Source organism: Electrona antarctica (assembly GCF_951216825.1).
Source record: "Electrona antarctica genome assembly, chromosome: 20".
NCBI lineage: Eukaryota > Metazoa > Chordata > Actinopteri > Myctophiformes > Myctophidae > Electrona > Electrona antarctica.
Genome location: NC_136801.1, coordinates 20,799,605 through 20,826,174, shown reverse-complemented (window position 1 = coordinate 20,826,174; position 26,570 = coordinate 20,799,605). Strand labels below are relative to the sequence as shown.

At 45.7% G+C, this 26,570-nt stretch overlaps 1 protein-coding gene across 4 annotated transcripts; it reads left to right on the top strand.

Annotated features, from left to right (window-relative positions):
• The first annotated feature begins 49 nt into the window (after nucleotides 1-49).
• LOC306913590 (uncharacterized protein) lies at nucleotides 50-24,950 on the top strand. 4 transcript variants are annotated; one of them, XM_079490349.1, is made up of 18 exons: nucleotides 50-155; nucleotides 2,228-2,342; nucleotides 4,801-7,304; nucleotides 8,175-8,343; nucleotides 9,969-10,107; nucleotides 10,438-10,554; nucleotides 11,299-11,347; nucleotides 12,531-12,667; nucleotides 13,197-13,300; nucleotides 13,931-14,041; nucleotides 15,257-15,532; nucleotides 17,541-17,629; nucleotides 17,726-17,950; nucleotides 18,341-18,404; nucleotides 18,979-19,101; nucleotides 19,879-20,000; nucleotides 21,393-21,489; nucleotides 22,835-24,950. In XM_079490349.1, the coding sequence occupies exons 1-18, from the start codon at nucleotides 70-72 to the stop codon at nucleotides 22,994-22,996; spliced, it is 4,689 nt and encodes a 1,562-aa protein (XP_079346475.1). In that variant the 5' UTR covers nucleotides 50-69; the 3' UTR covers nucleotides 22,997-24,950. The 4 variants fall into 4 exon arrangements, with proteins under 4 accessions (XP_079346475.1, XP_079346476.1, XP_079346474.1 ...); XM_079490350.1 differs by lacking the exon at nucleotides 50-155 and adding an exon at nucleotides 166-299; XM_079490348.1 differs by lacking the exons at nucleotides 50-155; nucleotides 2,228-2,342 and adding an exon at nucleotides 3,616-4,671 and having other exon boundaries at nucleotides 18,341-18,398.
• The last annotated feature ends 1,620 nt before the right edge of the window (nucleotides 24,951-26,570 follow it).

Sequence of the window (26,570 nt, the reverse complement as noted above, 5' to 3'; positions counted from 1 at the left end):
GTATAAATGTAATCTTTTAGGTTTAGTCACTCCATGGTTGATGGAAAGGAACCGGTAACATGGGCGTGGATGTGTTTGGCTGTGTGTGAGGGGGGTGTGTCTGTCGTCGCAACCCTGACAACAACACACGCGCGCACACACACAGTGACCAGCAGGTAAGATCGTGCTCTTTTCTCGTATCATCAACCAATCCATCAGAGAGAAAACATACTAAAAACGCTTGTAATGCACGTGCATGTTATATCGCCGTCAAAACAAAGCACGCGGGCACTTTTATGAAGTTACATCATCATCTAAAGGTAAACGTTGAACGTATAAAGTCCGGATAAACACCATGTTTATTGTTTAGCTAGTAGCCACAACATGCTCTCTCTGTGTGTGCGCGCAGCTAACTTCCACTTAATTAAGCAGTGCCTCAAACTTTTTCATGTCAAGACAAGGATTCTAAATTGACACATAAGATAAGATGTTTACGGCTCATCTATCAGTGATTCTCAACCATTTTAATGTCAAGGACCCCCAGTTTTACATGCATTTCTATCTCTGGGACCCTCATTCATATTGTCAAATCAATGTTAATTAAACTCTGAGAGTGTACAAATGAGTGTACAAATGGACCCTTTAGTTTTAAGCCTTATGGGTCCATTTTTGTTCCATGATGTGTACACTCGATCTGAGTTACAGACCCATAAGGGACAGGGTAATTTGGTAATTTGGTTCCTCACTATCTATCATTTAGCTGTGGACCCCCTGGGCCCCTGGAAGTCCCTCAAGGATGCCTGGGTGTCCCCAGACATTAGCTGCAATTTGCAACACTAGCTTTGTGTGTATGTCCATATGAGCATGGAATGTGATGATGTGATTGGCTGAGCACGGAATGTGATGATAAGAGAGAGCCCCTTAACTTCACGCGAGTGTGACTTTATAATAACTAGACCTGTACTGTACGTGCCCGTTTCAGTTGGCCACCGGCCTACTTGGGAACGATGCAACTTGGGAACCTAATATACGTTGTCATAGCACCCGTTTTAACTGTCAGCCGGTGTCCCACATGGAGATCTGTGTATGTGCCTGTGTGTGTGTGTGTGAAGCCTGCCAACTGAAAAGTGTACTTGGCAATCAATTCGGCCCACTGGCAGAGCCTGATTGGTTGAGCCTCAATTGGCTGAGGCAGAGGCTGGAAATTGCACAGGTGAAAGGAGTTGGCCTCATTAGGCCCACTGGCAGAGCTTGGCCCAAGTGAAAGGAGTTGGCCTCATTAGGACCACTGGCAGAGCCTGACCAGAGCCTTTTGTGGTGGTTCTGGAGAACCGTGGGTCCGACCGACTCGATACCTGGCACTGCACTCCCTGTGGGGGTGTGGAGCGCTTGTGTCGAATGTGAAGTCGGTGGGTCAAACAGTTCTTGAGTTACGTGCATTACAACCGTACACACACGTACGCACGCACACACGTACGCATGCAGAGACGTGGCGCATTATATAGTAGATGGGATGAATCTAGAGTTGCAATGCCCTCCATTGAGCAATTGACAGCCCAGCCCATTGATTCAAATAGAAATTTCTGATCTGCTTGTATTAAACGACATTAAACTCACCAACTTTGCAGCTGTAGGGCAAGCTTGAATTATCCTCTTTCAATCTGCAAAGCGTTTGTTTCACCATACATACATTTGTGTCCACCGTACACAATACACATGTTATGAGCTACTTCAGTTTAGTCTCGAAGTGTCCTTGAGCAAGACTCCCGATGTGCAGGTTGGTGCCTTGCATGGTTTGGTTTCCTCCACCATCGGTGTGTGAATTGGTGAATGTAATGCACAATATCTGTAAAGCGCCTTGGTTAAAGGCGCTATATAAATGCGCCATTTACCATTTACTTTCTGTCAAGAAATTCCATGCAGGTGATTATTTTAAGTGTTTGAGTTTGGAAGCACTCGTTTTCATTAAAGTCTGCTGCCTCCTACATTATGTGCAAATTTGAAACGGGTGGTACGCAGGGCTATTCAGTGACTTACGACGAGCGCTTCCAAACGCCTCCAACACTTAAAAAATAATCTGCACGGAATTCTTTGACAGAAACTTTCAGAAATTAGCTCATCTATCTATCTATCTATCTATCTATCTATCTATCTATCTATCTATCTATCTATCTATCTATCTATCTATCTATCTATCTATCTATCTATCTCTATCTCTAAAATAAAAAATGGTTTCACCATCCAACAGCCATCTGTCCCACGGAGTAGCTCCAACCACAAGCCACATGACGTCAGGCCAGAAGCCATTGGGTTCACCTGATCTACAGGTGCAGCTAACGCTGGATACAGGACACCAAAGCCAGGTACAGTACAGTCACAGTACAATTAGGGCTCAGCTGTCACCAACATTTAGGTTGACAATTAATAATTGTGATTAACAATTTCAATTGTGTTGATTTTGGCATTGAACTTAATAACTTTAAAAAACATTTCAAAACATTTTTTCAACTTGAAAACAATTATGCACATCGATTTATGCTAAATAATTGCGATCAGGTGATCATGATGCAATACACGTGACAGGCCTGACTACACATGTTTTACCTCACACTCACTGCAGTTGTTAGTCAAGTACTTGTTTTTGGAGATCAACTTACAGTGCATACTTGATATTCATTGCCACGATGAAATGTGAACCGTGATACTGTATGCAACTATATATATATATATACACACATGACACACGTGTGTGTGTGTGTGTGTGTGTGTGTGTGTGTGTGTGTGTGTGTGTGTGTGTGTGTGTGTGTGTGTGTGTGTGTGTGTGTGTGTGTGTGTGTGTGTGTGTGTGTGTGTGTGTGTGTGTGTGTGTGTGTGTGTGTGTGTGTGTGTGTGTGTGTGCACGCGCGTGCGTGCGTGCGTGCGTGCGCCGCACGCACTCAGACGTGAGTCATGAATATTCTTCTAAAAATGTATCCCTGTTGTTACACAGTGCAATGAATGTCATAGTTCAGACAATGCCTCATCCAGTACAGCCCAATGGCCTTGCTGGGCAAGAGAGAGAGGGACAGATAGTGAGAGTGAGGGAGAATGTGTGTAACTGGGAGTAACAGAGGAGGGGGGTCGGGGGGTCGGGCTGAAGTGGTCATGGGTGGCCAAACTGATGGAAGAGAAAGCGGAAGGTGACAGTGGGGAGGAAGGGCAAGAAAATGGGAGAACAGGGGGGGGCGGACGGGAAGTGGGGATGGTGGGATGGAATGTAGAACAAGGGGGAGGGTCCGAGGGAGCAAAGAGGAGGAGTGCGGATTGGGATTGGATGGCTGCTTGCGCGGCCATGTGGCTGACCCATCTCTAATATAGCCCAACTAGGCCTCCCACAGACAATGATACACAATGTAACACACACACACACACACACACACACACACACACACACACACACACACATTCCCCCAAGTCGTGTGTGGAGCGCTCTCTTGAGTGGCAGGGCCATCTGAGCTCCTTCACATGTGCTATTCTGGGCAGGGGAGGGGGCAGAGCGAATGAGTGGATGGGGAATGGGAAGGGAGGGGAGGGGGCAAAACCAGAGGGGAGGGGGGGCTGGGGGTCTTTTCTCTTTCTGTGAGTAGCTGAGCGAGGGAGAGGAGCTGCTGACTGTTGTTTTGTGTCTTTTGCTGTGTTTAGGGGGAAAGCGTGTGTGACTACTACTAGGTGTGTTTTTGGTGTTTTTACGTTATTAACTTAAAGTCCCAGTCAGGGCTGAAGAAGATGGGGTGCTGCTTTAGCAAGGAGTTGAACCCCGGGATACCGAGTGAGAGGACCGGCCTGCTACAGTCTTCCCTCCCTGACGGGACGGCCGTGGGAGAGAAGCACAAGCAGCATGCCTCGGCTGTGGCTCAACACGTGTGCCGAGTGGCTGAGCGGACGGGGCCAGGGCGACCCGAGCCTGCGGAAGAGGATGAGGCAGCGGCACGCTTGAAGAAGCCGCCGAGGCTCGGTGTAGCCGCCGGTGACAGCCACACCACGTGGAGCAAGGGGGATCTTCTGCCAGGGAGCGGGCACGTGGAGGAGGCGGCGGCGCGGGCTAATCTTGTCAAATCGGACGACCCCGCCGGCGTACACACAAACACAGACACAGGGGAGGCGGCCATGACACCGGCCGCCGAGGCCGGCTACGAGGGGTCTCCCTATATGGAGCGTTCGTCGCGTGGCCCCGTCAAGCAGAAGATTATCCAGAACGCGGCGCTAAGGGCGTCCTGGTTCAACCGGCTCCCAGAAGGCAACGTGCAAGAGGAGCCAGCAGCAGGCTGGGGGACGCCTCCCGTCAGGATATCCGCTCTCGGTGACGACAGAGTGACGGACACGCAGCCACCTCCGGCCAGCAGCGGCGCACGCCGTCGACAGGGAACGGAGCGGGATTCCCCCCCCGGAGCTGCCGGGCACAAGGTAGATGCGGAGGTAGATGACGTGGTCGGGGCGGCGCTGGGCCGGGGCTTCGGGGCGAGGACGCTGAGCTTCTACAGCATCTGCTCCATCGATGCCGATGACCTTGAGCCCGAGCAGTCAGCTGACCCACCGAAAGCAGCTGAGGGCCCGACAGCTGACCTGTCCCGCTTAGCGGAGCGCCTGCTCCCCTGCGCGTCGCACACCCTAGAATCCACAGTCTCCGACAAATCACACGCCATTGTAGAATCGGTAAATAATTGCCCGTTGAACTCGGACGAGCCAACTTTGTTCAAATCGAGCACAGTTGAACCGTTAGTCACAGTTGAATTATGTTCTGCACAGCATGCATTCTCACCTCAGCCTGTTGTTTCTCCACAGCTGGTCGACCCCGGGCGTGACCTGCCGCCTGCGTCCGGTGACTGTTGTAGAGGCGAAGGCCTGCAGACATCCATTCGAGCCTCTGGTGATTCCACACGCCAGCCTTTGCAGACGCCGGGCACGGAAAGTGTCGATGTGTCGTCGACCCCCAACACAGTAGAGCCACTGACGATGCGACCCGGCAAAAGTTTACGTGCAGGAGAGAATAATGTGCGCGAGAACGTGCACGAGAATGCGGGAGTAGGCGAGAGGGTGACGACGCCGACGCCGGAGGAGGCAGAGAGTGTGGAAGAGGAGATGGTCACAGCAGAGAGTGTGGAAGAGGAGATGGTCACGGAGGAACGTGCGCGTACGGAGGCCCCGCTTGAGAGAGATGTGTACTCGGAGGAGCCGGGAGGATGCTCACACGACCGAAGAGCGGCTGTGGAGGAGAGATGCTCCGGTGGCGAAGAGAAGACGCCAGACGCCTCCCAGGAGAAGCAAGACGACTACACACTGGATCAGGAAACCGAGGTTCCGCCGTCCGAGTCCGCTCACTCCGACGACAGCCTTTGTGAATACGACTATGCTGTAAAGCGGCACACGCAGAATCGACGGCCGCGAAGCCATGCTTTCTCTGTGAATATTGGCAGAGAGCCATTTGGAGACGAAGGCACCGAGGACGACAACGTGTGTCTCGGCAGCACGGCAGAGACAACCCTGACGGAGGTGTCTTCGCTTTCGACAACCTCAGAGGTGTCATCGCCGCCTGTCGAACTCGTCCTCTGCCCCGACTACAGCACCACGCCTCTTTCTGATGTCACGGATGTCAACCCTCGCCGAAGTAGCTCAGACGCGCTGTGGAGACTAGATCTGAATTCAAATGATCCCATGTTTAAAGTGAGTCCCGCGAAACATAACCAGGAATCCAAAGTTTCAGCGACTGAGCCCTATGAGAGTGGCGTTGACTGCGGCAACCGACATCACGGCATCTGTGATGTTATCTGTAGTGTTGAAAACGATGAGAATGAGACAGAGCCTGCCGAGAATGACAGAGCGCCGTGTGATATCGCTCCGATTGAACAAACGGGCAGGGACGAGGCCGTTCAAATTCAATCCGAAGAGGCGGCGAAAGAGCTCATTCAGGATCTCCCACAAACAAGTGCTGTTGTGACTCTCTCTCCTGGCCCGGGACTCTCCTCTCAGCTCCACACAGAGGTGGAAACGACCGAGAGCAGCTGCCCCTCTTTGTACTGCAAAGACACAATTTGTCACGTTTCCACAGATTCCAGCCACAACCCGCCTACAGAGCCTTGCAGCACCGTCGGTGAAGCCGGTCAAATTCAAACCCAAGAGGCGGCGGAAGAGCTCGAAATCGGTCATGATGTCCCACAAACGAACGGCGATGACGTGACACTCTCTCCTGACGTGGGACTGTCCTCTCAACTTACTGTGCGCTCCGAAGACCACAAGAGCAGTCATGATTTAGTGGATTCCACCCACGGTTCGCCTACTGAACCTTGCATCACCGAAGGCGAGGTTTCAAAGCCCCTCTTCTCTTCTTGTCCCACTTCCCTCTTCACATGCAAAGTCACAGAGGGTCAAGAGGGGTGTTTGACCCCGGAACGTGGAGTCGAATCTACGGAGATTGGAAATGGTCAAATTCACAGCCCTCTGGTGATGATGACCATGGAAAATGTCCCAGAGGAAGCACCGAATGCCTGCCAGGAGGAAGCCCCAGAAGTCAAGCCGGGTGCTCAGTTTGACCCTGGTGACTCGTCATCGCCTTTGGAGTGTGACGTGCAGGAATCCGACCTCAAAGTGGACACGTCAAGTCCTCACACATTCGCCGAAGGGCCTCAGTTATCGACCTCCGCTCTTAACGCCGGCTCTCCTCAGCCTGACCTCCTTGACCTCAGTCTGCAGGGCCCTACTGATGATTCCCCTCAGCCCGGAGGAGAGGCGTTACGTGGAAACGGCGACGCCGAGAATAGTACAGAGAAAGCAGTGCACGTGTTATTTGAGGAGACCCCCGTATCGGATGCCTTACATAGTTCAGAAACCCCCCACAACTCAGGTGTCGGCACACCGAGTGAAAGCACCGAGCTGCACGGTGTTGTGACACACGGTGTTGTTACACAAGCTGACGGCAACGCTGACATGGCGACCGACACCTTCGGCCACCACGGTAACGGAGGTTACGGATCCCCGGCGGCCGCGAACAGGAACCGCGACCTGGCGGCGGTGGAGGTGGACCCCGATCAGATCGACGTGTACGCGTCAACTCCGTCCTACGAGATCCACCTCCTTGGCCAGGAGGAGCCGCAACGTGCGCCGACGGCAGCCGAGGAGGCCAGGAGCCGAGCCGAGGAGGGAGAGAGGGAAGGAGGCATGCGGGAGATGGTCTCCGAGCTCCTGGGAGATGAGGCGGACTCGGCTCTCTCCCACCTGTACCCCAACTCCTGGATAAAGCTGGAGGCAGACTGCAGGGCGTGGGCCCAGAACACGTCCCTGGATAATCTCAGGTAGGCCTGTCACCAGTGTGTGGAAAAAAGTACTTGTTTTTTTGTTACTTAAGTAACAGTATCAATACTGCTATATAGCAATACTGTTACAAGTGAAAGTTTGCAATTCAAAATGTGCTTGAGTAAAGTACCAAAAGTAAAAGTACTCATTATGCAGAATGTCCTGTTTCAAGTTGTATAATGTTGATCAAATGTATAATGATCTTTTGAAAATGTCAGATGTACAAGATCTGTGCGTCGCATCTGTTTTCAAATGGCCGAAATGTATATAGGGCTGAAGTGGTTGTTTTTGAAGTGGTTGTTTTTGTAATAATAATTCAAATTTACAAAGTAACTAGTAGCTAAAGCTTTCAAATAAATGTAGTGAAGTAAAAGTACAATATTTGGACGGATATGTTGTGGTATAGAAAATTGGAAATACTTAAGTAAAGTACAAATACCTTAAATTGTACTTAAATTAATGTACTTAGTTACTTTCCACCATCATGAACTCTTACTTGATTAATTGTCAAAACGATTTCGTTTTTTTCCTTTGAACATTGGAACATAAAAATTATGTCTGGCTTTTAGGATGTAAACAAACATTGCATGGGGCACATATGACAAATAACTTAAAAATACAAAGAAATGACACATACAATAATGAAAATAAATAATGTAATGTACTATGGCCAAAATAGGCCATATCATTTCATACTAAAATGTACTGCAAATAGCCGATCTAAAAGCTCACCGCTTATGAAGCCAATCTAGAAACTCACAGACACTGCTACGTGTTGTGAGCTTGTAGATCTGCTATTTCCGCCATTAAAAACGATTATGACGCTTATGCAAAATGATTGATCTGACATAATTGTGATGATGTAACAGCCCTGACCTCGGGCAGGAGGATGGCGAGGCGGGCGGCCCCGTGGAGCAGATCCCCCCTGCGGTGTCGGAGCTCCAGCCGTCCATGGCTCTCCTCGGAGCGTACCCTTACAGCACCGTCATGCCTCAGGGACCCTGCGTCTGGGACTGGCACATGGAATACCCACAGGCCGTAAGTAACTGTGTGTGTGTGTGTGTGTGTGTGTGTGTGTGTGTGTGTGTGTGTGTGTGTGTGTGTGTGTGTGTGTGTGTGTGTGTGTGTGTGTGTGTGTGTGTGTGTGTGTGTGTGTGTGTGTGTGTGTGTGTGTGTGTGTGTGTGTGTGTGTGTGTGTGTGTGTGTGTGTGTGTGTGTGTTGCACCACATTTTCACGACTTTTCAAAAATAGCAGACCTACAAGCTCGTAGCGCGCCACGCTATGAGCTTGTAGATCTGCTATTTTTCAATAGCTAAAGTTGAACAGAATGCTTAAAACATTTTGATTTAGTTTAGCTTTATTTCACTGTTAAAAGGAACACTGTGACCACTAAAAGTAGTTTGATTGGGCCCCATTCACTAAGCTGTTTACACCCATATTTTGGGTGTAAAGGAATTTTCCAAACTTCCCACGTTAGTAGTCTAGATTAAGGCATTCTAATGACGTACTTTTGTCCCACGTATCTGAGCAGACTTGAGCAAGACAAAAACAAAAAATCACACCCGTGTGAACTGAGTGGTGTAAGGTCTTATATAGCCTGATCAGCTGTGGTCTGACGTAATGAAATCACACCCGTGTGAACTGGGTGACCGTAGCAACCATGCTCATTTTTTTTGCACAGACAGACAGACACACAGACACTCAAAAAGATTACTGATTCAGACTACTAACTTGGAAAGTCTGCTCTTTTATCCCTCTACACCAAACCTCTCTTTGCTGAAAATAGTCCATCTACAACAGGGGTCGGCAATTGAGATTGTCCTCGGGCCAATATTATTCCCAGACATTCCATCGCGGGCCGGCCGTCTGGCGCTTGCGCGCGCGCAGCGCGCGTGCGCCCGTGGAGGAGCGCACGCGCGCGAAGCGCGCGTGCGCGAAAAATTTCGGGTCTAATTCGGGTCTAATTCGGGTCTAATTCGGGTCTATTTGACCAATATAAATCAACTTTTTTCTTTTTTTTTTGCTGGAAAAATATGGTGCTGACACGACGTTATGCTGCTTTCACACGGGCAGATGCAAAGCTACACTAGTACACCTAGTCACAGAACAGTGTCGTCGTTAAGCAGCAGGAGGATCCCACTGGCAGCACCTGTCCGTTTATCATTAGTGTTGGACGTTCGTGGTTGTGCTAATGATAAACGGACAGGTGCTGCCAGTGGGATCCTCCTGCTGCTTAACGACGACACTGTTCTGTGACTAGGTGTACTAGTGTAGCTTTGCATCTGCCCGTGTGAAAGCAGCATAACGTCGTGTCAGCACCATATTGACTTTAAAAAAAAAAAAAAACAAAAAAAAAAATATATTACAAAAAAAAAAAAAAAAAAAAAATTCTCAAAATTATCTCACGGGCCAGATATTATTTCTGGGGGGCCAATTTTGGCCCGCGGGCCGCCTATTGCCGACCCCTGATCTACAAGCTCACAACACCTTGAACCACGAGGCACTGTGAGCTTGTAGGTCTGCTATTTTCGGCTAATGTTCCCCTCATAAAAGTGAAGGTAGAGTCCAATGATGCTCGGTGGTTAATTTAAGAAGTTCCTATGCGTCCCGAACCCCCTGTTGAAGACCCTTGCTCTACTATATATGTTTGTTGTCATTTCAGGAACCATCCACTGTCCCTGGCCTTAATCCCAATGCTGAGGTATGGCCCAGCAACACCTTAAACTTGGATGTCCCCCCCGACTACCCAAAGAGCCCACAATCTTGGCCGGACATGGACGGCATGCTGACCAGTCAAGAGGGTAGGTGTTTCTTTCTACTAATTTCTCATTTCTTTTAGATTTAAAGGGCAGTACATGTTGAGTAGTTGCTGCACTAAACCTTAGATTACTTGCCATCGTTCATGAAAGGTATTCAGTTATGTTGTGTCCTGTGTCACCACACACAAAGTCCTCCATGAACCAATACTGTAGAAAGAACAGCGAGTATCTCTCTTTCCCTGCTTTTTATGGGGAGGATGCATTCTGCTTAACAAGCTATTAGCTGCCAGTTCTGAGAAGAAGGATGCTTGGGGGGGAATTTGCACATTCCTGGGTGTGACGACTCGTCCTGCTCTGTGTCTGGTTCTGTAGGTTATGAAGCTAAATATGTGCTGGAGAACATGGGCCTTGTGGTGCCAGATGATCCCACCGCTGTGGAATATCAACCCCCTGTGGTTAACGGCCAGCCCCCTGACACGCCTCTCACAGGTAGTGTAAATATAGAAATGCATATCATTAGGTCACGGGTAGGGCTGTCCCGATCCGATCACATGATCGGAAATCGGGTCCGATCACGTCATTTTCGAATGATCGGAATCGGATCGGGAGCAAAACAATGTGATCGGGACATCCCTAGTATCAATATTATATCCATATCGTGATATTTGACTGGATATTGTTTGTGATTTTGGATATTGTGATATGGCAAAGTGTTCTATAGAGATATAAATATCGGGTCAGGAAAAATCTAATTATCGGAATCGGATCGGGAGAAAAACTTTTAAAAAATATCGCCAATATAACGTTTTTTTTCCTGTTCTTTAGTGCTAGTGCCAGCATTGCAGTGGACCTATTACTGCATAAGCTTAACCCATTAAAACACATCTGTGTCATTTTCGATTTTAGCTATATAGCACATTGGTTTATACTTTGGCTATTCAAAAATAGCAGATATACAAGCTCATAGCGCGTCACTTCATGCCGTGCTATGAACCTGTAGATCTGCTTTTTTATCATGAACATTTGTGCACATTTTGAACTCAAATCTTTGCTTCTGGAAGTTCCTGGAACATAATATTTTGAGTTGGGGGTCGGCGGCCAAATACATATAATTTTGGGGGTCCTTGACATGAAAAGGTTTGAGAACCACTCCTATAAAAAGAAGGATTTAGACATTTTGTATAATCGGCCTCAGGTCTTAATGCTTTAAATTGGTTTTCCTCTTGATTTCAGATGCGATGAAAGAGCAGCTGAAGAGCATGTTGGAGTCCTGCCTGACTCGGTAGGTTGTCCAGATGTCAGCATCTCCTTCATCTATGTATCCTAATTCAAGGAATGTATTCATGTGCATTGTGCATATGTCTGTCTGTCTGTGTATCTCGAACAGTTTATGCGATCGACCGCGTGTAGTGTGGTGTACTCAAGGGAATGCAGTGTTGAGTGTGTGAAGACTGAAGATCGATGTTGATGTTTCATGAGATTGCTGCAAACAACCATGACATTTTGATGCTATAAGCAGCACTTTGTGTGCACCCCTGGCTATTGTGCATGTTGGCTCACTGGAAACACTCTGCTACCCCAGGGGGTCTCAAAGTGTCCTTGAGTGGGTTCCAAATGGTCCTTGAAATTTAAAAAGTTTGAAAACCACTGTACATTAAATGGAACAGCCTTAATTAGTATCATTGGTAACACCTAGGAAGAGTTATTCTGTGTGCATATAGCCCATTCTGCCTGGAATGGGTACATGTTAAAAACGTGTAACGCTGGATAATGATACACACTGGACATATGAAAATCTTTGCATTTATCTTTATCTTTTGCATTTTAGAATGTAATACTTTCTCACACACACACACACACGAAAAGCTAAATCTGTTCAAAAGCACTCCTTTTAACTCTTCTCCATGATCAGTGATCACACCGTGAAACTTTACATTCTTGAACACTTTTTTTCTATGAAAGTTTGTCATAAAATGTACTTTTCTCTCCAGATTACAGACGTCAGAGGAACTGAAATTGTAATCAGAACTGTAATTGTAATCAGAACTCTCATTTCTCTTGTTTTGTTAACTCGTGATTGCATGGATAAAATTCTGTCATGTCATTGACCGAAAACAGGCTATCTACCAGCTTGTTATAAGTTATTTTAAGATTAGAATATATTCAGTCTTCTAGAAAACACTAACAATCTTGGATATTCCATAAAAGCAAAGGTTAAAGCCTCAATCTGCAATTTCTTTCAAACTGGCTGGCTGTACCAAAACGTCGTTATTTTACATCTTGTGTACAGCTTGTTTACAGCTTGTTTATGAAACACAGCGCTAGTGTGTGTGTGCGGGCTCCTTTCACAATGTTTCCACAGATCGCAGATTAGGACTTCGCCTCCTCCTAACCAAACTTTTCATGTCATGAGATTTTATTTGGCTTTAATCCATGTCCATTGTTTGTGTGACTCTGTCCCACAGGGAGAACCTGACCAACGACCTTTACCTGGTGTCCCAGATGGACGGTGACCGATACCTTCCCATCACCACCTTGGCCAACCTCGACCACATCAAGAAGGTCACCACAGATCAGGATCTCATCTCCGACATTCTCAAATGTGAGCGATTTCAGCACTACTGCCTGTGTCATTTATATTTTGTCATTCAATGGTGGCGCACCGAACACCGTAGCAGATGTTGTCGTTGGCAGGCAATGAGTATTGTGCTAAGGGAGTTACATGGATTAAAGTTCTTAGTCGCCACGACTGATTTCAGGCATTTGGATTCTGGAGATGCCAGCATTTCTACAAGCTTGTAGAATAGACTACTTTTGCTTATTTTACGATTAGAGCATTCCAAGTGGTCAAACTACCATTATGTGTAGAAGCATCTTCCATAAAACCCTATGGTCTCACATATTTCATATAAAAGCAAAGGTTAAAGCCTCAGTCTGTGATTTCTTCACCCAATTGGCAGCATGTAACGGCAGGAACAATATGACTGAAACATAATCATTGACATAACGGCGCTAGTAGTGTGGGTGCACACCGTTTCAGTCGTGGGATTTTATTTTTGCTTTAATCCATGTCACGATGACATACCTGATACAGCACATTGACCCTCTCCTGTGTTCTCATTGGCCGGCAGCCCTGCCACAGGTCCAGGTGTCTCCGTGTGGACAGAAGATACGGCCCAATCAGAGCCGCTGCATCGTTATCCTCCGTGAGATCCCAGAATGCACCCCTCCTGAGGCAAGGACACAACAAAAACATCTCGTTAGGAATATTTGTCATTGCGTCTGTCTGTCTGTCTGTCTGTCTGTCTGTCTGTCTGTCTGTCTGTCTGTCTCGCTCTCTCTCTCACACTTTATTGCAGTGAGGATCCGTAGAATGTTTTGGGATGTCCCCAGATGATTCGATGATGTGCAAAACATTGTTTTCTCACTCAACAGTAAAGAAACCACTAGGTTATCTGCATGTGACAATTTAAGGACCATTAAGACCTTTTTTAATACCTCTAAAATGAAATTATTGCATCAAAACAAATCAACAAACTACTGGCAAGTATTACCTAAGAGAGAGGCCAATTCTGTGAATATAGTAGAGCTACCAGCTCGCAATGCGACCGCGAGCAACTGCGAGCTTGTAGTATTTTCACCATATCTATCTGGAACCAAGTCAAACTAAATGTAATGCCTAGAATAAAATAATACAAGTGCCTTGTCAGGCTGGGGGGGGAGGGGGGGGAGTTCCTCATTTCAAATATGATTATTTTGGGGGTGTCTCGTCATGAAAGGTTTTGGAACCCTTGATGTATTGCTGTTGAAAAGCTTCACTCCAGAATGAGATGTGGAAATAAGCGAACGTCGCTCCTTTCTCCAGGAGGTGAAGGCGTTGTTTGAAGGGGAGAACCAGCCTACGTTCCTGTCCTGTGAGTGTGTGAGGAACGACAACTGGTTCGTCACCTTTCAGTCTGAGGAGGACGCACAGCAGGTAATGTACGGTGGTGGAAAAAGTACTCAATTGTTTTACTTAAGTAAAAGCATCAATACTGCACTCCGGTACATGTAGAAGTCCTGAATTCAAAATGTACTTGGGTTAAATGTACTGTAGTATTGGTATCAAAATGTACTTAAAGTACCAAAAGTTGAAAGTCATCATCATCGTTTTTCGCCCGCGGTCGAGATCATGGATTTCACAATGCCACGCCAGACTTCCCGGTCCTTCATTGCCACCCCCAGTTCCTGCTTACTGATGCATGTGTCCCTAGCGATGACATCAGGGGACGACAGTTTTCTACCTCTGGTCTGCTTTGAGGCAGGATTCCAGAGAAGAAAATATAACCTCAAGATCAGCTCTATAGCAGTGGCCAGCAAACTGTGTTCTTCTGGATCGGACTAGTGAAGAAACACAGGGAAGGTTGCCGTATATTCGAGAAGTCGATGGGTGGCTCTTCCAAGAGAGATTTTGCGCTCTCATTTGAAGGCGGGTGTAAGTGCCATCCAGCCGTTTCTCTAATTTCTTTCAAAGTGTCTATGTCTCTGAGCCATATTTAGAATCGGCTTGACGGTCGTCCTAAATATTTTTACTTTGAACCTCTTACTAAGCTGGGATGACCAGATTTTATGCATGTCATTGCAGGCTGACCAGGCCATACCCTTCCTAGTTTGAAAGTCCTTTTGGGAAGAAGATATATATGAACCCAAATACTTCAATCATCAACCTGTTTCAAAGGAGTATTGTTAAGTGTTTTGATAACGTGGTTATTGTTGGATTTGCATATAAGAGACTGAAGGAGAGCCTGAGCGTACTCCAAGCCTGAGCGTACTCAACGATTGACTGATAAGTAGAAAGTACTCATTGTGCACAATGTCTCATTTCTCATGTATAAAAATATTTAGAAAATTGCCGATCTACAAGAAGTAGACTGAAAATATCTGGTTGGAATAACGTGTCCAACCGGGGAAACTCCCCCCTCAGGTGAAATGAAGCAGCTTGGACTGCTCATGCATAGAAGGAATCATGAGGTCAGTCTGTTGCTCTCCCCAGGTTGGCAGAGGGAGTGTAACGCCCAGGATTACATTAGATAATTGACACTGGGTGAAACAAAAAAACGTGTTGCAAAATCGTTGGATAAAAATGCTAAAAGAAACAAAAACAACTGTTGTAATGCATGCCATCTTGCTGTTTTTGTGCAACGAACTTTAGGCCTACAAATACCTGCGGGAGGAGGTGCGGCTGTTCCAGGGCAAGCCCATCCTGGCGAGAATCAAGTGCAAGACCATGACGGTCACCTCGGCCTACGCCCCCAAGAGCAGCTACAGCGCCCAGCCGCCGCTGGACTCCTCCTCCTCCGGCCCGCAGCAAGCTTTCAGCCCTTTCTTTGCTCCGCCCTCGTATCCGCAACATGGCTCCGCCCAACTTTACGATCTGACCAATCAGGCGTGGTCGACGGCCATGACGGGGTACCCGGATCCTGCTTTGGTGAGTGCCCCACAAAAACGAGGCTGCTCTTGTGCAGTCATAGCCTCGCGTAGCCAGCTATTCATCTGCCTTTGCCATGCATATTGTCCCAGGCAGATTAAGTCTGGCCCCTCCCAATTGTGGGAGGACTTCACGGCCCAAATGGTGACGGCCAACCAGATTCCTCTGGAACCCGGCTATAACCAACCAGGGAATGAAATAATTGTATAGCCGCACACTCATAGCTGCCAATGCATATGATTTAATGAGGACACGTTTCGGACAGATAATACTGCCTCCTTCAGGGTAAACCTTCCCTGAAGAAGGCAGTATTATCTGTCTGAAACGTTGGTTTCTCTGTGTCCTCGTTAAACCTTATGCATTGGCAGCTATGAGTGTGCGGCTATACAATTTTTTCCATTCAGTATTAACTCTCCCGTTGGCTGTCACCTCACAAGGACCGGTGTGCTGATCATCCTTTTGCTTATAGTATAACCAACCAGGGCCCAGTATTCAAATATGTGGGGGAAAAAATCGAACACTGAGAGGGACGAGACTAATATCCATGCAGTGATATTAGTATCACTCACTACACGAGGCTAGTGCAGTTACTGACTACTGAACAGTAGGCAATTTGAGCCTTGGATAAAGGCGCTATATAAATGCACCATTTAATACTGGCTTTGTCATACAGTATAGGTTTTAGGGCATCATTTGCCGTGCTACTGCTATTGTACATGTTGCATTTTGTTTTTAATTGAAAGGACCCAAGTACTGTATGCTCACCTCAGTTCTTCTGATCTTCCCTGAGTAGAGCAAGTGGTAACAACCCCAAATAGAACCCCGGTCAAACTATAGCCTGGGTTAAAGCGGCCAGCTAGCCTGTTTTGTATGCAGGGTATATTCTGGTGGCTGGCCTAGCTCCGTTTATATTCAATTCAAATGAGCTTTATTGGCATGAAAAACATTTTCTTTTTCTTTTTTTTGTCAAAACATGATATAACCAATTTAAGAAAAAAGATGGAAAGTATGTACAGTTGGCATCATGGTAAAAAAAGAACTAGAACTACGAGGTAATGTTAGAGGGAGCATCAGTATCCAACTCAATCAACGTACGACGTCCAAGGAGTTTTCATTTAATGCTTCATGTAAGAGTACGGTTATTAGTATTAGTGCCATCAACTGGGTTGGTCAGTCTTGTAATTTCCCGACATTAAGGCAAGCTGTGTATGTGACTGTTCAACAACACAGCCATGCAAAATGACACAGCTATGGGGTGACGAAAGCTTGCCATCCTTAGCAACGGTTGCTAAACCTTTTGGATTGGCATTGGACAATCGCTATTGGGGTGGGGTTTAGCGAAGGGCTAATTTATTTTATTCTCTCTATTGAATCCTGCTCCATCAGGGGCCCCCTGGTGGCTGGGGCCCTGGACTGCAGCCCATGTAACCCATTGGGTTATCACAACCTTGCCCATGTTATTAGTTGAGGTATTGTGTTTCACACCAGTTTCTGAGCGCTGCTAACCGCTCCAAGCTATTCCGCCTAAACTTTTTAGGCCAAGTCAAAGGCAAAATAAATGACTGTGACGTCATGTACAGTTGGAGGCCATCGATATTGTCCTTTTCTTTTTGCTGTGGTTTGCGTGATCTGCGCAAAAGGACAGTTAACCCATTTTGGGCGGGAACCCCTTTTGGTGTTTTAAACATTATGTTATAATTTAGCTATTGAAAAATAGCAGATCTACAAGCTCATAGCGCGCCACCGAGTGGCGCGCTACGAGCTTGTAGGTCTGCTATTTTTGAAAAATCGTGAAAATATTTATTTCAGAAAACTGGAGGATTTAGAAGGATTTTTTAAAATGTTGAGGTCAGGCCTAAATGGGTCAAATGATAAGGGACAATATCGGTGGCACCCAACTGTAGTTGATTGATAGTGGGTGCATGCAGCAGGTCAACTCATCAAAGGCACACAAGTGTGACTTTTTTACTTTGCTGCTTGCATGCATTGACCATTTTCTCATCGGCAGATGGCGCCGTTTCTGAAGGACTTTACGAATGGCGTCCAAAAGGGGCCCAAATTCAAACAGCACCAAGCACCAAATACCCCAAGAATCCGGTACGTACCTCATCCTGTACTCTGTCTTTTACTAGTTACTATTTCGTTATGACCAACTCCTTGTTATGTTTAACGAGGCTCATCTCGTCCCTGCAGAGGTTCCAAAAAGCGACCCCCGGCCACCATGGAGCAGGCGTCGCTCCAGCTCAGTGAGCCCTCCCACCCCTCCTCCCCCTCCTCCGAGTGCGGCCCGGCGACCCCTCCCCGGCTGGACAGGTCGTGGGCGCGAGGCAACATGCGGCGCGAGGGCAGAGGCGGCGGGAGAGCCGAGTACAACAATCCCAACAGGACGGAGGCCTTCCCCAGCACGGAGAGAGGAAGGTAAACAAAATGACCTAGTCGTGTGGGAGAGCATCTGCGTGTCATTTTAGATTGTATACGTTATTCAAAAGTAGCAGATGTACAAGTACAAGCATCAGTTTGTGCCACTCTGCGAGCTTGTACATCTTGCCTTTTATATATAATATATCTATTTAAAGAAGTGTTTGAAGAATGTTGAATCATTTTGCATCTGAAAACATTTTCAGATGGGGGAGCGGGGGGAGGGCAAATAAATTACATTTTGGGGGTCCTCTTTGGCACGCAACAGTGTTTGACAACTACCTTGAAAAGTAATTCGCCGAATCGACCTCAGGTCTTAAAGAACCCATTTTGAGGTCTGGAAAAGTAATTCTAAACATTTCACCACCTGTTTTTTTCCCCTTTCTGAAGGAGAGGCAACTTCGGCCAGAGGAGGAGAGACGACAAGAGGTCGGAGGACAAAGATGCGGCAAGTGTACGTGACACGATCACAATGGAATAAATAATAATTCTGACTTTTTGTGTTTTTTCGTAAATTAACGCCCTACTTGATTGTACCACAGCGTCACGCAAAAGTAGCAAATCCGGAGGCTCGATTGTGGATCTGCTACTTTTGCTATTTTTAAATTTGAATCCTGAAGTCATTGTTGTGGCCAGGTTTCCACCCGACTGAGGCGATATTGATATATATATATATATATATATATATATATATATATATATATATATATATATATATATATATTTTTTTTTTATTGTACTGTCCCCATAATAGTACGTTTTCGTGAAGTTGGTCTACGTATCTCAGCTGCTTTAGCACGTCATGTAGCCTGGGGTCCACCTATGCTTTCTATGGCATAGGCAGAAATCAGCAGAGAGTGATCGACGTTTGCGCTACTCTATGCTGAATTGAAGTGGACTCGGCCCCATACTTTCTTTTTTCTCCCTGGAAATAAAAACGTCTGGGTTTCCGAGGCTACACGTCATGTGGGGGTTCCCGCCCAGAATGTGTTAATCGTGACGTTATGTAATTTTTCCCATCCCTACAGAAGACGCTGTCCCAGTCGCCCCCTCGACCAACCACCCCGACCATTGAACTGGGGCTCAGCAGCTTCCCTCCACTCACACCCAGAGCTCTACCACTAGCACATGGCAACAACAAGGAGAACCAGGTACTGGATCCTTCCCTCTCCTCTCCTCCACTCCCATACACATGCAGTACCACTTATCCCAGTGGTTTACAAACCTTTTCATGTCAAGGCCCCCCCCCCCCCCAAAAAAAAAGCGGAGCAAAAAATATGGATAAAGGTGTTACAATGATTGTGATGCTATATTAACACATTTTGCTGGGGACCCCCTGGAACCTCCCCCAAGGACCCATGGGGGTCCCTGGACCCCATTTTGAGAACCACTGACTTATTCCATCAGTCTCACAAACACTGTTTAGTTTTAGGTATTTGAAATATCAAAATGATTTATTTTGTTTATTCAAAAAGAATCAACATTCAGTTAAATCTTCACGAGCATACACAACCACTTAGTAAAACAAATCACACCCATGTGAACTGAGCGGCACAGGCTGCTCAACAACACCGCTGGCTGGCTGCAGTTACGTTACGTTGCCCAATCTTGCGCACCATCTTACCCCTTATCCCTAAACCTATTAGCCATATTTTACTGTTTTGAAAAGCATTTTTAAATAGTTCAACTTGCTGATCTACATTGACATGTCGTGAGCTTGTAGATTGGCTAATATAATAAACTATGCCACCCATCTTATACCGGAACCTTTTCCAGTGACCAGGGCCTTAATTTAAATGACCTCAAATTCGATGTCGATTTAACATGCCGTTTCCAGGCTGTTCCATTGGGTATCTCCAGCCTTGAGTAAACGGCACACACGCTCACACAGCATGAGCAGCATTAGAAGTGTTAATCTTCCTTTCCAGGGTTCGGTCACACACAGCGATCCCGCTGAGTGTGCCAGAGCGGCGGCTGACACCTGGCGAGGCTTTGAGCCGGTCACAGCGCCACAGGAGAAGACCCCCGTCCCCGCAGAGGCACCACCACAGTGAGTATCAGAGGAACGCAAACAGCTTTCATGGGGCTGCCAATGTGGTTCTCAAAACCCCAGACGAGAAGATTTATTTTTGGACAAAGAAATCATTAAAAAATGTCCAAACATTTTTCAAATATTTTCAAAGATATCAGATGTACAAGCTGCAAGCTTGTTCTTTTTAAATAGCTATGGTATAAAATAGCTACAGTAACAGTATTATGTGATAAAGTGGTTGAATTTACTGTAATGGCGTATTAACACATTTAGCTGGGGACCGCATGGAACCCCAAAAGGAAATAAACATTTACATATTATTGAGTGGTGCAACCACTCCTACAACCAGCAATGTCCGTCCGTATGTATGTTTAGGGTACCAACAGGTGGCGCTGTTGCACCACTCACTTCAGACTGGTCTGATTTTAATATTTCAAATTGATTAGTTTTGTTAACTGTTGCACCCGCTAATCAAGCTAATTTTATTAAAACCCCAGGCTAAAGAGTTTGAGTTTGTGATTTGTTCTAGACTTGGGCAAGAGCCTCTTTAGTAGGAAGGTGTGTGTGTGTCACTACGCGTGTGTGTGTGCGCCTGTGCGGCACTGTGCGTACGTGTGTTATAGGCCTTTTATCATCAAAATGGTAGAGTTGTGCCAATTATTTTGGAAGATTTATGTGGTTATTTGGATTAAGAGGTTAAAATTATTGTAATGCTATAACTGATAAAGCTGGGGAGGGGTTAGGGGTTACCTCCCCAAGGACGCCTGGGGGCCCCGTGACCTGACCCCACTTTAAGAACCAATCATATAGTACTATAGACAATACACATCTATTCAATCAGTATTGTATCGGCATGGTTTGCAGCAGTGGTTCCCAAACTTTTCAGCCCGTGACCCAAAACAGAAATTAGATATTCGCCCAGGACACAAACTAGCGAGAATAGTAGATCTACAAGCACATAATGCGTCGCTTCACGCCGTGTTGTGGCCTTGTAGGTCGGCTATTTTCATTACCTCTACTTCTAATTTTTGGAATTGTGGTGCAACCACTCCCTTACGGAGCTATGTGTGTGTGGGTGGGTGGGTGCGTCTGAGCACGAAAACAGCATGGTTGTTTTTCACCACCTGTGCACAACCTAACACACACACAAACACACACGCGCATATTAACTGTATATATGGTGATTTCGGGTGTGCCAGTACAGTACAGTACAGCACAGTTCAGTAGAGTGTACAGTAGAGGGACCCCCACACGGTAACTCTGTCATTTCTCAAGCGTTTCGGACGCGGGCGGCTCGCCGGAATCGGGCCGGCACCCTGGGTGCGTTCCTGTGGGTCTGGAACTCACTGTCCTGCCCTGTCTCCATAGGTGTGTTAAGTGGTTCACAGTATGGCTGTCCTGTCTCCACAGGTGTGTTAAAGAGAGAGTGGAGGCGACTGACGGACACATGCCATCGTCACCTCTGACCAAGCCTGCTCAGCTGGCCGAGGACAATGGACCAATCACGGTGAGACAGTTCATCAACCCTAAAGACTGCAGTAGTTCTAGTGTGTTGTGTTGATCTGTTATGTGAATTCATTGCATAACTAAAATAGTAATAATAATAGAACTTTATTTGTATAGCACCTTTCATGACATGAAATGCAGCTCAAAGAGCAACAGAGAAAAACAAGAAAAGCAAAGGCATAAAACATTAAAATTATAGCAGTACAAATGGTAAATGGTAAATGGTGCATTTATATAGCGCCTTTATCCAAGGCGCTTTACAGAGATTGTGCATTACATTCACCCATTCACACACACATTCATACACCGATGGCAGCGGAAACCATGCAAGGCACAAACTAGCACATCGGGAGCAGTTTGGCGTTCAGTGTCTTGCTCAAGGACACTTCGACACTAACTCTGGGGGAGCCCGGGTTCGAACTGGCTCCAGCCACTCTACCCCTGAGCCACCGCCGCCGCAGTGAGATCTTGAATACCTATGGATTTTAAAGGCTCAACTAAAAGCAAGAGTGTAGAAGTATGTCTTGAGCTGTGCTTTAAAAATGTCTACAGTGGCTGCCTGTATGAGTTTGCCATCCTGTTTGGATAGAATTGGTATCCCGATTTGAAAATGCATTTTCTGTTTAATAAAGAGCTGGAGAGAGCATGTTACTGAACAAACGCATAACTAGGAGAATATGTAGTTCTTTAACACTTATTTTAACAAAGGAATATCACTTGCCTTTTCATGTTTACAGAACAATGATATATTGGCAATATTTAACAGTTTAATTTGATTTAGAACAATGCATGAAACTATTGTATAACCCAAATCATTAAGATGACCACTCCAGATTAGTAATCATGATCACAGAAGCCAGCAGCATTTCTGCTATGGAAGAATGTCTTAGTTAGAATCGAGAGCTTGTAGTTGGGCTATATTTTTGGTTGTTATTTTAAGATTAGATGTGTGTGTGTGTGTGTGTGTGTGTGTGTGTGTGTGTGTGTGTGTGTGTGTGTGTGTGTGTGTGTGTGTGTGTGTGTGTGTGTGTGTGTGTGTGTGTGTGTGTGTGTGTGTGTGTGTGTGTGTGTGTGTGTGTGTGTGTGTGTGTGTGTGTGTGTGTGTGTGTGTGTGTGTGTGTGTGTGTCTCTCAATCTATGTAAAGCTCCTCGGATAAAGGCGCTATATAAATGCACCATTTACCATTTTCAGTTGTGACATTTATATTTTGCTTCCTCCAGGAAGACATGCTCTTTTTTTTGTGCACTAAAGCGATAGTAATGCTGATTGAGATGAAGCCATTAACATGTGTGGGACCTAGCTGGGCGTGACACTGACCCCTCACCTCTTGCTCTGATTGGCCCAGGAGTCCAAGAAGCCAAGCTATGCCGAGATCTGCCAGAAGGCGAGGGCCAATCAGACACTTCTAACCTCTGACCACAACTCCACCCCCACCCACCCTTCGGAGGCCCAGACTGACACAGCCAATCCGGCGCAGGCGTCGGACCCAGCCCTGTTGCCACGGTGATCAAGGAGGGTGGAGAGAGGGAAGGAAGACACACACACACGCACACGCTTCAATTACTCCCTCATGCGCATTATGACTGTCTAGCCCAGGATGGGCTGCGCTGGAGACCACCACTCTAGTGAGGAGGGGGTATAATGTTTCAAAAGAGGCTGGGCTTTAAGTGTTCTTGGTAAGGGGGGGGGGGGGGGATTCCGGTGTCCATTTCTTATCCTTGATGGCTTGTATTTGTTAAAGATCTGATACAAGTCAAATCACTTCACCACCTTGAAGACTTCAAAATTGGCATTTGAATGTAAGGGTTGGGGGTTTGCATTGCATACAGTCTATTGCATTACATTGCATAATTGCATACCGTCTACAGTGGCTATTTGCTATTCGTTTTTTTTTTGTCAAGTGAGACCATTCTCAGTGTATTTCCTTTCCTGATCCAGCTCATGTGGGTGTGATCCAGACTGCCTGCATTACTGTCAAATCTATATTTTAAATTGTACTGGATGTGATGTAAAACTTGCCCTCATGGCTGTTGGGACTGAGTTGTGTTTGGGTGGGTGGGTGGTGTGAGGGGCCAGCCACTGCAAATATACGCGCCAATTATGCTGCGTTGAAACGGGACGGGATTATTAATGTTAACGATAGCTATTTTATGTTCTTTTTATTTCCAAGTTTATAGGTTAGAGATGCATTAGGTTATTCAGAGAGACATTCTAATTTGTTCTGATCTTCTGCTGACAGCACTGGTATTTATTTTATTTTCGTCGTGTATGATGTCTCCTGCTGTACAGAATGTCCTCGTCTCAATTCTGAGATGGACTTGGAGCCTTTTTATTTTTTATTTTTTTTACACAGTCTGTGTTATTCCTCCTCTCTCTCTCTCTGGGCCTCAGGTTTTGCCAAGGACATATTTAATGTGTCACAGTGAAAGACCAGGAATAGAATTTACAGAGGAGTTGTTATTCAATTTGTCAGAAAAACTGCTGGTTATTTGTAGTCTTGCTTTTTGATAAAATACAGTCTAGTGCCTCCTAAGAAGGAAAAACAAAACAAAACAAAAAAAAACACTGTATATTAGCATCAAGTGCTGATGAGCACTAGATTCAAAGTCCCTTAAGTTCAGCATTTTTGTTTTATTTAATCAATTTAATAGTTTTATGTGACGCTGTTTGCTTTTGAGGAAGAAGACATGACTAGGGTTGGGATCCGTAACCGGAGGAACCAGAATAGGTTCTATTACATTTGGAACCATTTGCTATACAAATGGTTCTCAAATGTTATAATTTTGTACGAATGTGTAAGAATGGAACCCAATGGACCCATGAGTGTACGCATGGAAACAAATGGGTCCTTATGGGTCCATTTGGTTGGTTCCATTCGTACACTCTGTTATTTATGGTGGTCCTTGATTATAATTTTTTGGTTTGTTATGGAATCGGACCATTCAGCACGAACCGTTAAAATCCAAAAGAATCCCATCCCTAGGCCATACCTGTGTTTATAAGCGTGAAAGGGTTTGATTCAGAAGGGAGCAGTCCAGTTGAGGTACGTCTGAGTGAGTGTCACTAATTGCTCGGCATATATAGATCTCCCCTTCACCACCAGTTCCTTTACTTGGAGACTGAGTGAAAGTAAGACGGACTGACTCTGAGGAAGTGGGAGTTGGACAACTGGGCTGTAACGTTCTTGACCGAAGCCTTAAAATGAACGCAAACATCTCAGGGGCATCATTGCTTCTTGTTGTTATTAAAACGTATATACATAAGCACTTGTTCTAGCATACAATTTAGCACTAGACTTATATTTTTGTTTTAGTTCGATGTTCATTGGTTAAAAAAAATAAATAATGTTATGTTTTTAAATGTGAAGTTCTTGTCACTGGAAGAACAGGTACAGTTCTGGCAAATGTTTGTTGCTATGCACACAGTTGTAAATACTTTCAGAAAGAAGTATTAAAGTGCCTTTGAAGTTTAAAATACATGTGTGATTTATCTTAACGTTGGTGTTTCTACATGCAAGAGGTTTAAAAGTAATACTAAAACAATAGCATTACTGTGATATCATGACCATGCACATTTTATATTATACAATAGATTCAACAGTTCATATCGATGCCAGTTGTTGTAGTGCCTTTGTTTAACCAGCAGGTGGGGGTTGAGGCACGTCATTTTCATCATTCCATTATGTGTAAATAACTTGGCAGTTTGTAATTGTAATGATGATGACTTGATTATTGATGGCCTACAAACTTCATGGCTGGATGGATCACATAACTAATGGAAAAACAGATTGGTATGACAGACTAGTTAGCCTATAATGTTCAACTGTGTCTGAATTTCAACATCAAGTTTGTAGGCTAATTGAGCTTGAATTAATTTAATCAGGGTCAACTATTATGACGTTAATGTATCTAGGTCAGAGTCGGACTCATTTGCATATTATACCTTCGCTTTCTGATAGAGAGCTTTTGAGCTTTTGACCAGCTGAACAGGATTTTTGGTATAATATAGGCTATGGCTAGTGTTAAGTCTCGTCATCGGATATTGAGTAGTAATGCGCGCATAGATCTATTTTTATATTTTTTTATCCCACGATTTTGTAACCCATGTTTCACCCCTGTGTCAATTATCTAATCCGCCAACCTGGGGAGAGCAACGGACTTGAACTCATGTTTCCTTCATGCATGAGTGTCCAAGTCGCTCCTTTACACCTGACGGGGGAGTTTCCCTGGTTGGACGTAGCGCGTGGAAGGAGCACGTTATTCCAACCAGTTTTTGCAGGATTACTGCATGTTTTTTGTGAGGGTACCTACCCTAGGGAACACGTGGAGAACATGCAAACTCCACACAGAAAGGCCCTTTCGCCAAACCCACCTCGGGTACACTGATGACGCTGAGGAGAGGACACGCACCCAGCACCCACAGCGTCCCGAGAGAGAATCGAACCCAGGACCTTCTAGCTGTGCGGCGACAGCACTACCGACTGCGCACATAGATAAGTGGTTCTCAGTGTTTCGCCGGTCTGGGGACCCCCAGGGGTCCTTAGGGGGGGGTTCCAGCTTCCAGGAGGAAGTGTCACATAGTGTCACAATCATTTAAACCACTTTATCCTCGTATATATGTTGGCTATTCAAAAAAATAGCAGATCTAAAAGCTCACAGCGTGTGATCGTTGTATATATAAAAAAAATGTGTGGACATTTTTTAATAATTTTGATTTTTTTTTTTTTTTTAAGTAAAAAAACCTGATAAATCTATTCCCTGGCACAACATATTTTTGGTGAATGATGAATTGAACATGGTGGGCCCAATTGTAAACAAGTGTAATACTTTTATGGTGTCGTCCACAGTTAACAGTTTTGTATTGAGTTGTGCTTGAAATGTACTGTAATTCTCCAATCAGCTGAGTTAATACATTCATCAATGAATCAATCAATCAATCAATGGACAAATACATATAGGCATGGGGTGGGGGGGGGGTCCTTGAGTCTAGCATCCTAGAACATTAGATTTGTTCTTTTATTTCTTAATGAAATGTACTGAATAAAAATAATATATATAGGTGGAGGAGGAGGACGAGGAGGG